The sequence below is a fragment of the Mobula birostris genome, chromosome 15 (genome assembly GCF_030028105.1).
Source record: "Mobula birostris isolate sMobBir1 chromosome 15, sMobBir1.hap1, whole genome shotgun sequence".
In the NCBI taxonomy this organism is placed as follows: Eukaryota; Metazoa; Chordata; class Chondrichthyes; order Myliobatiformes; family Myliobatidae; genus Mobula; species Mobula birostris.
Genome location: NC_092384.1, coordinates 80461359 through 80474635, shown reverse-complemented (window position 1 = coordinate 80474635; position 13277 = coordinate 80461359). Strand labels below are relative to the sequence as shown.

At 46.2% G+C, this 13277-nt stretch overlaps 1 protein-coding gene across 3 annotated transcripts in view; it reads left to right on the top strand.

The window, feature by feature from the left end:
• The window catches only part of garre1 (granule associated Rac and RHOG effector 1), a 268189-nt gene extending 257800 nt beyond the window's left edge, over nucleotides 1-10389 (top strand). For all 3 annotated transcript variants that reach the window (XM_072279994.1, XM_072279995.1, XM_072279996.1), the window contains one exon: nucleotides 4235-10389. In XM_072279994.1, the coding sequence (XP_072136095.1) occupies nucleotides 4235-4567 (333 nt within the window). In that variant the 3' untranslated portion in view covers nucleotides 4568-10389. The remainder of the gene's footprint in view (nucleotides 1-4234) is intronic.
• The last annotated feature ends 2888 nt before the right edge of the window (nucleotides 10390-13277 follow it).

Below are 13277 nucleotides of genomic sequence, written 5' to 3'. Positions count from 1 at the left end.
GAAGAAAGCTTTTGGTATGCTGGCCTTTATAAATCAGAGCATTGAGTATAGGAGTTGGGATGTAATGTTGAAATTGTACAAGGCATTGGTGAGGCCAAATTTGGAGTATTGTGTACAGTTCTGGTCACCAAATTATAGGAAAGATGTCAACAAAATTGAGAGTACAGAGAAGATTTACTAGAATGTTACCTGGGTTTCATTACCTAAGTTACAGAGAAAGGTTGAGCAAGTTGGGTCTTTATTCTTTGGAACGTAGAAGGTTGAGGGGGGACTTGATAGAGGTATTTAAAATTATGAGGGGATAGATAGAGTTGACGTGGATAGGCTTTTTCCATTGAGAGTGGGGGAGATTCAAACAAAAGGACATGAATTGAGAGTTAAAGGGCAAAAGTTTAGGGGTAACATGAGGGGGAACTTCTTTACTCAGAGAGTGGTAGCTGTGTGGAAGGAGCTTCCAGTAGAAGTGGTTGAGGCAAGTTCGATGTTGTCATTTAAAGTTAAATTGGATAACTATATGGACAGGAAAGGAATGGAGGTTATGGGCTGAGTGAGGTCGGTGGGACTAGGTGAGAGTAAGAGTTCGACATGGACTAGAAGGGCCGAGATGGCCTGTTTCTGTGCTGTAATTGTTATATGGTTAAGTGCCGTGAGTTAATGTTGCATCTCCTATTAGACCACACTTGGAGTATTGTGTTCAGTTCTGGTCCCATCATTATAGGAAGGATGTGGAAGCTTTAGAAAGCATGTAGAGGAGACTTACCAGGATGCCGCCTGCATTAGAAAGCAGGAAGAAAGGCTGAGCACGTTAGGACTTTTCTCTTTGGAGCGAAGGAGGACGAGAGGTAACTTAATAGTGGTGTATAAGATGATAAGAGACCTATATTACCTGGTCAGAAATGCTAAAAAGAGTGGCATAATTTTAAGGTGATTGGAGAAAAGTGTAGGGGAAATACAAGAGGTAGATGCTTTTTACACAGAATGGTAGGGTGCTGCCGGGGTGCTGGTAGAGACAAAAGGATTCAGGACATTGAAGAGATTCTTAGATAAGCACATGAAAGAAAGAAAAATGGAGGGCTATGTGGAAAAACAGAACATAGAAGAGTACAGCACAAGAACAGGCTTGTGCTGAACCAGCTAAAGAATAAATCAATAAAAACACAAAAACTAATCCTTCCTACCTACACATATCTATCCATCTTCCTCATATTCATGTGCCTATCTAAATGTCTCTTAAAAGCCTCTACTACCATAACAGGCAGCACACTCGAGGCATCCACCACTCTTTGAGTAAATAAACTTACCCTCACCTCCCTTTCACCTTCAATGCATGCCCTCTGGTATTAGACATTTCAATCCTGGGAAACAGATACTCTCCAACCACTCTATCTATGCTTCTCATAATCTTATAAGCCTCTATCAGATCTCCCCTCAGCCTTAGCTGTCCCAGTGAAAATAATTCAAGTTTGTCTAACCTTTCGTTATGAACTAAGCAGCAACTTGCTAAACCTGTTCTGCACCCTCTCGGAAGCCTCAACATCGTTTATATGGTAGGGTGACCAGAACTGTGTGCAATACTCCAGATGCAGCCTAACCAGTATTTTATAAAGTTGCAACATAACCTCTTGACTTTCGAACTCAGTGCCTCGACTAAAGCAAGCAAGCATTGCATACGCCTTGTTAACCACCTTATTGACCTGTGTAGCCATTGAACCCCAACATCTCTCTGCTCAGCAACACTGTTAAGAATCTTTCAGTGTACTGTTTAAGGATCTAACTATGTACTATCTCCTTGCATTTGCCCTTCCAAGGTGCAACACCTTACATTTATCCGGGTAAACTCCATCTGCCATTTCTCAGCCCATATCTGCATTTGATCTGCATTGTGCTGTATTCTACACTGTTCACAACTCCACCAATCTCGGAATCATCTGCAAACTCACTAACCCACCCATTTGCATTTTCATCCATGTCATACATCACAAACATCAGAGGTCCCAGCACAGATCCCTGCAGAACACCACTAACTACAGACCCCCAGCTCAAATAAGTTCCTTCAACCACTACCCTTCGTCTTCTATGCCCAAGCAGTTCTGAATCCAAGCAGCCAATTCGCCACGGACCCCATGCATCTTAATCTTCTGGATTAGCCTCCCATGAGGGACTTTGTCAAATGCCTTACTAAAATCCACGTAGACAACATCCACTGCTCTACCTTCATCAATCTCTCTCATCACCTTGTCAAGAAACTGAATCACAAAATGCTGGAGGAACTCAGTAGGCCAGGCAGCATCTATGGAAAAGAGTATTTTGGGCTGAGACCTTTCATCAGGACTGGAAAGGAAGAGATCAGAGTAAGAAGGTGGGGGAAGGGAAGGAAGCAGTCAAGGTGGTAGGAACCAGGAGAGGGGGAGGGGGTGAAGAGATGGGAAGCTGATTAGTGAAAGAGATAAAGGGCTGGAGAATAGGGAATCTGATAGGAGAGGATCGAAGGCCGTGGAAAAGGAATGAGGAGGAGCAATCCATTGTTCCAGGATTTTCCCTTTTCCCTTCTTAAACAGAGGTACATTAGCCACTCACCAGTCCTCCAAGACCTCGCCTGTGCCGAAAGAGGACATGAAAGTACAGGTCAAAGCCCCAGTAATCTCGTCTCTTGCCTCCCTCAATAACCAAGGTAGAGTCTGTCAGGCCCTGGGGACTTACCCATCTTAATACTCAATAGGACACCCAACACTTCCGCCTCCTTGATCACTAAACGTTCTATCATATTTATGACTGAGAACTGATCTCCTGGTCCTCCATGTCCTTTTCCTTAGCAAATACTGAAGTAAAATACTCATTAAGGACCTCACTCACATTCTCTGTATCCAAGCAAATGTTCCCATCTTTATCCTCGTAATCCTCTCTCTCTTCCCTAGATATCCTCTTGCTCTTGATGTATATATAGAATGCCCTGAGATTCACCTTAATCTTACTTACCAAGAACTTTTCATGGGCCCCCCTGGCTTGCATAATTCCATTCTTGAGTTCTTTTCTGGCTTCTTTATAATCCTCATAAGACCATAAGATATAAGAGCAGAAGTAGGCCATTTGACCCATCGAGTCTGCACCACCATTCAATCATGGGCATCGGTCATCCTCACTCCCCTGCTTTCGCCCCATACCCTTGATACCCTGGCTAATCAAGAACCCATCTGTCTCTGCCTTAAATGCACCCAGTGACTTGGGCTCCACAGCAACCCATGGCAACAAATTCCACATTTATCACACTCTGACTAAAGTAATTTCTCTGAATCTCTGTTCTAAATGGACATCCTTCAATCCTGAAGTCGTGCCCTCTTGTCCTAGACTCCCTACCATGGGAAATAACTTTGCGACATCTAATCTGTTCAGGTCTTTTAACATTCGGAATGTTTCTGTGCGATCCCCCCCTCCATTCTCCTGAACTCCAGGAAATACAGCCCAAGAGCTGCCAGATGTTCCTCATAGGGTAACCCTTTCATTCCTGGAATCACTCTTGTGAATCTTCTCTGAACCCTCTCCAATGTCAGTATATCCTTTCTAAAATAAGGAGCCCAAAATAACAGCGCTCAGGTGCTCTGTTTGATCCTAACTTCCAAAGCTTTACACACTTCTCGATTTTTGTCTTGATTAAATTCGTCACCTCTCTGGACACCCAAGATTTTCTTATCGTTCTATTCCCATGCTCCCTTCTAACAGGAGCATACCTTTACTGTACTCTGCAATTGATCTTTAAACACCCCCCACATGCTTGCTGTAGGCTTGCCAGAAAAAAGGTATTCCCAATGAACTCTCCTTAGTTGCTGCAGACTGCCCTCATAAGGGAAGGGTTAGATTGATCTCCTGAAGCCCATCTGGGGCAAGCGGTGCCAACAGCAGCTCGCCAGAATCCTCTGGGGCCTGTCTTTCACGTTGTCTCCAGGTGTAGCCCATCTTCTTGGTGTACACTTCCTCTCCCAGGATTGAGGTCCTTGGAGCTTCTGCTGGCATTTCTGTCGCTCTGGGTTTCTACGGGATGGGGTTGCTAGCCCCATTCCAACCCTCTTCCTTTTGCAGCTGGATTTGGGACTGTCCATGGCAGAGTTTAGATTGATCTTAGAGTAAGTTAAAGGGTCAGCATAACATTGTGGGCTGAAGGGCCTGTGCTGGTCTAGGACTCACCATGCCTCTTGGATTTGGCTTGAACTTAACGTGCAGGTTTTTTTCTCTTCTTCAGGATAACAAGACCAAGACGTGGCCTCCAAAAGCCCCGTGGCAACATCTGGCGTCCCTCAGCAACACAATGCCGAATCCAGGCAGCTCCCTGTACCAGATGACCAGCCCCGGCACACAGTGGAATGAGTCGATGCAGATGCTGCAGTCCACCGTGTGGTCCACAGGCACGGACAGCTCCCCTTCTCCTGGGATCTCGTCCACCTTCTCCTACAACCAGCAGCAGTCACAGCAGCAGCAACAGCAACAAGCTTCCCAGCATAAACCGATGAACAAGGGCTTTAAATCCTATCCCATGAAGCAGGAGAGGAGACAGTCCTATCTGCACCAGTACTGAGACTCGGGAAGTAACAAACTCCCCGACCTTATGGAGCCGGGGTTCTGTATTCTAGTGAAAAGCTGTACAGTTCTGGATGAGGTGCGGTGCCTGAGTGTCTCGGAGGAGGGTGGGGGAGCGGGAGGGTTCCTGGTGCTTTGTCTGCCCAGCAAGTGTGGGCCAGGGGCAGCAGGCTGCCATCCCCTCTTGTGTTGCAACTGGGAGACTGCCGTCCATTGAACCACGTACGTGCCGTGCCCCTCACTCGGCATCCTTTACCGAGGTTGACACCAGCCATTGAGCCTTTTTTCCTACCAACAGGCACCTGGCTTCCAGCTTGAGCTGGAGCTCTTTGAGGCCCCCTTCACTGGGGTGCCTGGAGCATTGTACTCGGGGGCCAAAGGGCTGCACTGACCACCAGACATCTAGGAAGCGGGGTGGGGATACACTTCACCACTTGAAGCAGCTAGAGTAGCTTTTTTAAAAAAAATTGAACACCACTAGGTTGAAGTTACAGCAAGAACTTTCTTACTTAGTTAAGCCCATCACTCCTACTGGAGCAGAGCCCACCGATAGCAGCTCACGAGAGTCCTCTGTCCTGGGCCAGTCTTTCATGTTGTCTCCAGGGGTAGCCATCTTCTTGGTGTATCCTTCCTCTCCCAGAAGTGAGGTCTTTGGAACTTCCATTGCTGTTTTGTAGCTTTGGGATTTTACGGGATGGGATTGCTAACCCCATGCCCAACCCTCCTCCTTTTGCAGCTGGGCTTGGGTCTGTCCATAGCAGAGTTTACAGCAAAAACCTAACACCCTCATGTCTCCATCCGAAATCCAAGGTCTGGTGTCATCGCCAAGGGAATATCCAATATTTGTTTAAAGTACATGACCCAAGGGAAACAGACAGCAGGCAGAATTATCCCTAACACTGTCCCTCTATAAATCCAATTCTTGTCAGATTGCAGACACTCGGGGTAGGTGCTGTAACCCTCCCTTCCAGTACTTTCGCTGTTCGCTAGGATACATTGCCTTGAGAGAACAGCTTAATCTTTGTAATGTTGTGGTGTAGTTGCTGGTTTAATGTTCTGAAATGTTGAGTTTTTCCACATTCTTCACTCTTGAACTTTCCTCCTTGTCCTTTGTGTGTGTGTGTGTGTGTGTGTGCGTGTGTGTGCTGCCTCTCTCCACCAGCCTCCCCCCCCCCCCACTCCCATACCTGTGTACCGCGTTACCTGTGGCTGGAGGTCTGACCCTGTTTACAGGTATCTCTGTAGAGCGAGGCTAGTCAGAGCAGTAAAGTGTGTGTGCACGCGGTCACAGACGGAGTTCATCAACGTTTAACACATTAGTAAAACACAAATCATTTATCACACTCGAGATTCTGCAGATGCTGGAAGTCCAGAACAGCAGACACAAAATGCTGGAGGAACTCAGCAAGTCAGGCAGCACCTGTGGGAATGAATCAACAGCTGACGTTTCAGGCTGAGATCCTTCATCAAGACATAATGAAGGGTCTTGTTCTGAAACGTCAACTGTTCATTCATTTCCGTGGATATTGCCTGATCTGCTGATTTCCTCCAGCATTTTGTGTGTGTTGCAATCATTTCTAAAGCTGTTTTATAGCCTGCATCATGGAGAAATCAGGGGGATGGTGGGGGGATGAAACAAGCAAGTCACCTGTGTAAATTATTTTTGTCGTCTTCTCAAGCCCATCACCCCTACTGGGGCAAAGACCACCGATGGCGGCTCACCAGAGTCCTCTGTCCTGGGCCAGTCTTGCAATTTGTCCCCAAGTGTAGCTCATCCTCAAAGATCCTTCCTCTCCCACAGATGAGGTCTTTGGAGCTTCTGTTGGTGTTCCAGTAGCTCTGGGTTTGTACGTGATGGGTTTGCTAGCTCCATGTCTAACACTCCTTTCGCAGCTGGGCTTGGGACTGTCCGTGGCAGAGTTTAAATTTTTTTTGTACTGTTTTATAAACCTGCTGGTGATTTTGTTGGAGGGAATCTTGCAGGCATAGAGGAATGACCAGCAGCCTGCTCCTTCCCCCAACTCTCTCGTGCCTCCACCTTCCTTCCAGAACTGGTGACTGCCCCAACCCTCGCCAGTGACTGTCCAAATCCTCAGTCAGGATCTGCAGCTACTGCACTGGTGCCTTGTGTAGAAATTTGGAGGCAGGAGCAAGGGAGACTGGCATAAACTTGCCTCATCAGGTGCATATTTTCTAAAGAGAGCCACCTCTCCCTCTCCATCTCCTCCCCTCCCCTCATGTCTGTCTTTGCTCTTTCTGTGTCTCTCCCCACTTCCACCTAGTGATCCCCTATCCCTTGTAAAAGCTCAAGGCAAGAGTGGCACCGTATTCTCAGAGCTGTCGTGAGCCCAGCTGATGAAGCATCAGTGCCCTGTCTGATGGATGCCACAGACGCGTGCTCACCCCGAGGTCGTCTGCTCTTCATCCCCACTTCACGTCAGAGAGCACCCTGCTGCTTGAACCACACTACTTACTGCCTTTGCAGTGACAGGTAGAATTCCCACCCCCACCCCACACCACGGTCCACTTTCTGTATCTGCCACACTCCATTCCACCACCTTGTCTTCAGGGTGATTAGGATGGGAGGTTTGGGTCCCTCTGAGCATTTGCAGTCCAAATTCAAAAATCTGAAATGTATGTTTGTGTGAAGAAATTAAACCTATGGGTTCGCATCCTATCCCAGAGGATCTGACGAAAATGTTAGAACTGCTTAAGCTTTCTATATTCCTTTGAGAGAGATTGTGGCCGTGACAAATGGTGCAAAACTATATTGTGTTGAAAATCTTACATGCACTTTCTGCTAATGTTTCTCCAATATAAGTTTGTACGTGAATATTTACAATGGGAACTACCAGTGTTGGACTGTGGAGACGCGTCAATATAAACAATAGGCCGTCTTTAAAGGTGTGCTGAGTTAAAAGTTTCCATTGGAAAGGTTGCTTTGAAATTATAATGGAAATGTACAAAGGTGAGGGCTTTTAGACTGTGAAATGGTGACCACTGCCAGTCCAATTAACCCCATCACTCCCAACCCTTTTCACATGAAGGTAACACTGTCATCACTCCTTTGGTACAACTTCCACAGAACATTGGCTAGTAAATTTCTTATTAAAAACTTCAAAATATTTTCTGTTTTTTAAATAAAACTTGTATCTGCTGCATACCGAACATGCGAGGTGCTTTTGTGCTGATGGAGTGGCTCTAGGTGTGTTGGAGATGACCGCGTCCACAGCCACCTGTCTCCTCAGCTGAATTCACAAAGTGCTCTCTGCCACTACATACCAGCTTAGATCTGCTGGAATGTCTTCCCCTTCCTCTGTCCCTCTCCCTCTCTCTCACCTCCTCCCCATCTAACTCTCTTTTTCTGTACCTCCCCATGTTCCCCTCTCACCAATACTCCTCTTTGTATTCCCCTCTCTGTACCCTCACTCTCTTTTTATACATCTCCATATACCTCTTTCTCTCCCTGTATCCATCTCTGTACCCCCTTTATCTCAGTCTTTACTTCCTCCCTCTCCCTCTGCCTGACTGTGTAGCACATTCCTCCAGCGCCACTAGGAGCCTGATTGAGTGGTGCTTTGGTTTGTCCGTGCCAGTTAACCCGGGATGTGAGAGGCAGATTTGGCAGAGGACCCTCTCTCTCCAGTGTCTGTGTTCAGCATAATCCCATCAGAGGTTTCGCAACTCATCCTGTAGAAAGTGGGGACACAACCTTTGAGTTAGTGGAGGTGCTGGAGCGTTGGGTAAGGTCATGGCTCGACCTCTATGGGTATCATTGTCCCATCACTGACCTCACCGCTGGACTGGTGTGGATCTCTGTGCCTTTGAACTACCGGCACAACTGTTATTTAAAAAACAAGAGTTTTTAGTGTTTTCATTACACATGCATGCACTGACAGGTTGTGTTTTCAACCTTGTTGTTAACCTGCACTTCTGTCGGCTCGACTCATCCAGAAAGTGGTGTACTGGTACAGCACAGAAATGGGCTTGTCGGCCTAACACCTCCATGCTGACCAAGTCTGGCCCATATCCCTCCAAACCCACGTACCTGTCTTACCCATGTACCTGTCCAAATGTCTTTTAAATGTTGTAGTTGTACAAACCTCTACCAATTCCTTTGGCAGCTCGTTCCATCTTCTTACCATCCTCTATGTGGAAAAAGTTGCCCTTCAGGTCCCTTTGAAATCTTTTACCTGTCACCTTAAACCTGTGCCCTCTAGTTAGATTCCCCTCCCCTGGGAAAAAGACTGTGACCATCCACCTTATCATCACTTTCTAAACCTCTATAAGGTCACTCCTCAGTCTCCTTTGCCCCAGGGAAAACAGTCTCATCCTGTCTAATCTCTTCTTACCAGTCCCACTAACATCCCTGTGAATTGTATCTGCACCCCCTCCAGCGAGAGACCTGTTTTGCTAAAACTAGGCAACCAGAAATGCACACGATACGCCAAGCGTTGTCTCACCAACGTTTTGCACAGCTGTAACATAAGGTCCCAACTGAGCGGCTGCAGTCGCTGAGAGGGTCTGGGCAGTTGTCATACTTTTCAGTGTGCCTCCGATTGTTTGGGGGGGGGGGTGTCTGGGACTGTAGCTACGGCCGAGCTGTCAATGTAACCTGCTGTTGAGGGCTGTTTTGTTGTCCAGCCAACCACCAGCTCTTCCAGAAGTAGTCAACTTCAAACCAAATCAATAAAGGTCATGATCAACATGAGAAAGTCTGCAGATCCTGGAAATCTTAAGCAACACACACAAAATGCTTGAGGAACTCAGCATCTATACTTATTTACTTACCCAAGCCCATCATCCCTACTGGGGCATAGGCTGCCAACAGCAGCTCACCAGAGTCCTCTGTTTTGGGTGAATAGAAGCTTTTCAGCCCTGTGGCTTTCACATTCACCACACGATTTCATAGGTCTTCCAGGCAAAAATCCATCCTCTCCCAGGGATGAGGTCTTTGGCATTTCTGTAGCTCTGGATAAAATCGGGATGGGGGTTGCTAGCCATGTGCCCAATATATGAAGGGCAATAAACAGTCAACGTTTCGGGCAGAGACCCTTCAACAGCTCCTCTTCATTTCCCTGCATAAATGCTGCCTGACCTGCTGAGTCCCTCCAGCATTTTGTGTGTGTTTCTCAGTAAAGGGATGTACACCTTTTTAAAAAAAATTCTTTGGATATTTTGATGGTAAGAGTATCCCAGGGATTAACCCTTAATTCCCAGGTCAACCCTGAAGTACTTGATGTTTTAGCTAACCTCACGAGGTTGATGGAAGGTGATGTTGAGGCATGTGGTGTCTCCTGCCACCCAGTGGCGACTGGTGGGACTGCAGGGTGCTGAGAGGGTAACGTGGAAGCTATTGTTGCAGTGGCTGGGAAGCAGACCCCAGTTCTATTTTACGAACATACAAGAGATTCTGCAGATGCTGGAAATCCTGAGCAACACACAAAATTTTGGAGGAACTCAGAAAATTGGATAGCATCTATGGAGGGGAATAAACAGTTAACATTTCAGCCTGAAACATCAACTGTTTATTCCCCCCCAATAGATGCTGCCTGACTTGCTGCGTTCCTCCAGCATTTTGTGTATGTTGCTCAATTCTTTTTGGCCCTGTTGAGCTTGGTTTTGTAATAACATAATTTAAAATGTCATTTCTGATTGGCATGCATTGTGATAATTGATCTGATTCCTCCAATTTAAAGATTAACAGACCTCCAATCAGTTTAAACAAAAACTTAAATATTTGTATAAATGCATCAACAGTATTAATCTTATTTTTGTATTTTCTAAAACATACCATCACTGTATATTTTAAAACATTTAAGTAAAGATGGGTTTTAAAAGTGCATATGACTAAGCTGGTGAACTCTTCCACTGAAGATGACGGGTGTGGGAACACAGCACCCAAGGATGCTGGATCACTCACAGTAATGGGGCCAAGGGTGTGTCCAGAGCTGTTTGGTTGGGTGAGGGGTGGTGGGGAGGTGCCAGCAACTCTCTGTGTGACTTTTGTTTGTCCATTTTCAAACCCCAGATGCTAATCTGTGATTGTGAACTCAACCTTTTTGATAATGTGGACACACGAGACCCCCAATGTGGAATCTGGAGCGATAAACAATCAGCTGGAGGAACTCAGTGGTCAAGCAACATCTGCAGGGGTGTGGGAGAGGAACCATCGACCGTGCTGACTATGTGTCCACTGCCAGGGGTCACAAAGGGGGGGGCCAGAAGATCAGGCCTGAGATGGGGAGGGTGGGCATTGGGATTGGCATTGTCCTGCAGTGGTGTGTCATTGATTTCCCTCACAGCTGAGAGTGATATGTAACGTGGGGGGGTGGGGGAGAGATATGGAACGAGTGCAGGAACGCATTTCTGAGGAAAAGGGTCAGCTGTGATTTCATTAGATGACAGTCACCATGACTGACCTCCTCTCACTTCTGTTTAGAATACAGAACAGTACAGTACAGCACAGAAACAGGCCACTCAGCTCACAATGTTGTGCCAAACCATTTAAATTAGTAATCAAATGGCCATCAAAACTAATCCCCTCTGCCTACACAAGGTCTATATCCTTCCACTTTCCTCACATTCATGTGTCTATCTAAACATTCTTAAAAGTCTCCAATGTTTCTGTCTGTACCTCCACCCCAGGCTACACATTCCAGGTACCCATTACTCTCTGTGTAAAAAAAAACGTGTGCCTCTCACATGAAATGTATGTCCTCTGGTATTAGTCATTGTTCATGAACCTCCTGTGTTAGTCAGACCCAGCTTTCACTTTAATCCACTTTTGATTTATCCAGCAGTTAGTGTAACATTCTTCCTGCACAGGTTCGATTCCCATCGCGGTCTGTAAGGAGTTTATGTGTTCTCCTTGTGATGTCCTGTGCTTCCTGCAGGTGCGCCGATTTCCTCCCACATTCCAAAGATGTGCGGCTTAGTGGGTTAATTGGTCACATGGGTGCATCGGCATTTTGATCTGAAATGTCAGCGATTCCTCTTGCCCCACTGTGGATGCTGCTCAACCTGCTGAGTTCCTCAAGATGGTGTGCTGTACTTTAAGGTGGGCACTGACTGTCAACAAGAAGAATCAATTTACAGGGTAATTCTGCAGATGCTGTGAACCTGGAATAAAAACAGTGCTGGGAATGGCTGACCAGTCAGGTGGCATCCGCGGTGAGGAAAGAGTTAGCATTTCAGGTTGGTTGTGCTGACGCTGGTGACATAAAATTTTGTCTTGACATGCCATAGAAAATAGAAATCTACAGCACATTACAGGTCTTTTGGCCCACAATGTTGTGCTGACCATGTCACCTACTCTAGGAGCTGTCTAAAATTTCCCTAACACATGTATCTAAGCTCCATGTACCTTATCTTAAAAAACCCCTATTGCATCCGCCTCCACCACCATTGCTGGCAGTGCATTCCACACACCCACCACACTCTGCGTGAAAAACTTACTTCTGACATCCCCCTTGTACTTACTTACAAGTACCTTAAAACAATGCCCCTTGTGTTAGCCATTTCAGCCCTGGGAAAAAGCCTCTGACTATCCACACAATCGATGCCTCTCATCATCTTATACACCTCTATCAGGTCACCTCTCGTCCTCCGTTGCCAAGAGAAAAGGCCAAGTTCACTCAACCTATTCTCATAGGATATGCTGCCCAATCCAGGCAACATACTTGAAAACCTCTTCTGCACTCTCTCTGTAGTATCCACATCCTTTCTGTAGTGAGGTGACCAGATCTAAAGACAGTACTCCAAGTGGGATCTGACCAAGGAATTACTGTATATAGCTGTAACATTACCTCATGGCTCTTGAACTCAATCCCACAGTTGATGAGGGCCAACATATGCTTTCCTGATAACTCCAGGTATTTATTAGGTTGACTTTGCTGACACTGTTGATTTCAAAGGTTGTCTTCACATGCCAGATAACGCCACATATTTATTTTGAGATACAGACAGTGAAAGGCCGTTCAGCTCAACAAGCCCAGTTACACCCAATGAACCTACTAATCCATTCACTTTTGGAATGTTGGGTAAAGTGGTGAGAATTAAACCCCAATTGGAAATCGCCGGCGCTGTAATGTTACGCTAAACATTGCATTTCCATGCCGTACGAACATTCAAAGGATATTGAATGGATAGGTCATAGAATTATAGACTGAGTACATGAGTTGGGATGTAATGTTGAAGTTGTGCAAGACATTAGTGAGGCCATATTTGGAGTATTGTATGCATTTCAGGTCACCTACCCACAGGAAAGATGTAAATAAGATCGAAAGAGTGCAGAGAAAATTTACGAGGATGTTGCCAGGACTTGAGGACCTGAGTTATAGAGAAAGAGTGAATAAGTCAGGAGTTTATTCCCTGGAGCTCCGGAGGAAATGAGGGGAGATTTGATAGGGGTACACAAAATGATGAGGGGATAAGTAGGATAAATGTAAGCAGGCTTTTTCCGGAGGTCATAGGTTAAGGGTGAAAGGTGAAATGAGGGGAGGAGAAGATGGCAACGTGCGCGGCCGCTCCGAAATGATATCGGTATTTGTAAGTAGGTACCGTGCACAATCCTGATTTGATGGAGACAGACATGAGAAGCACAGAGGAACATCTGGAGAAACTTCTGAAATGCCTGCTTCACTGACGCTGTTACTGTGCGATTGAGAATCTCCGGAGAAGGCCCCAAATCCTTGGCTTTGCCTATT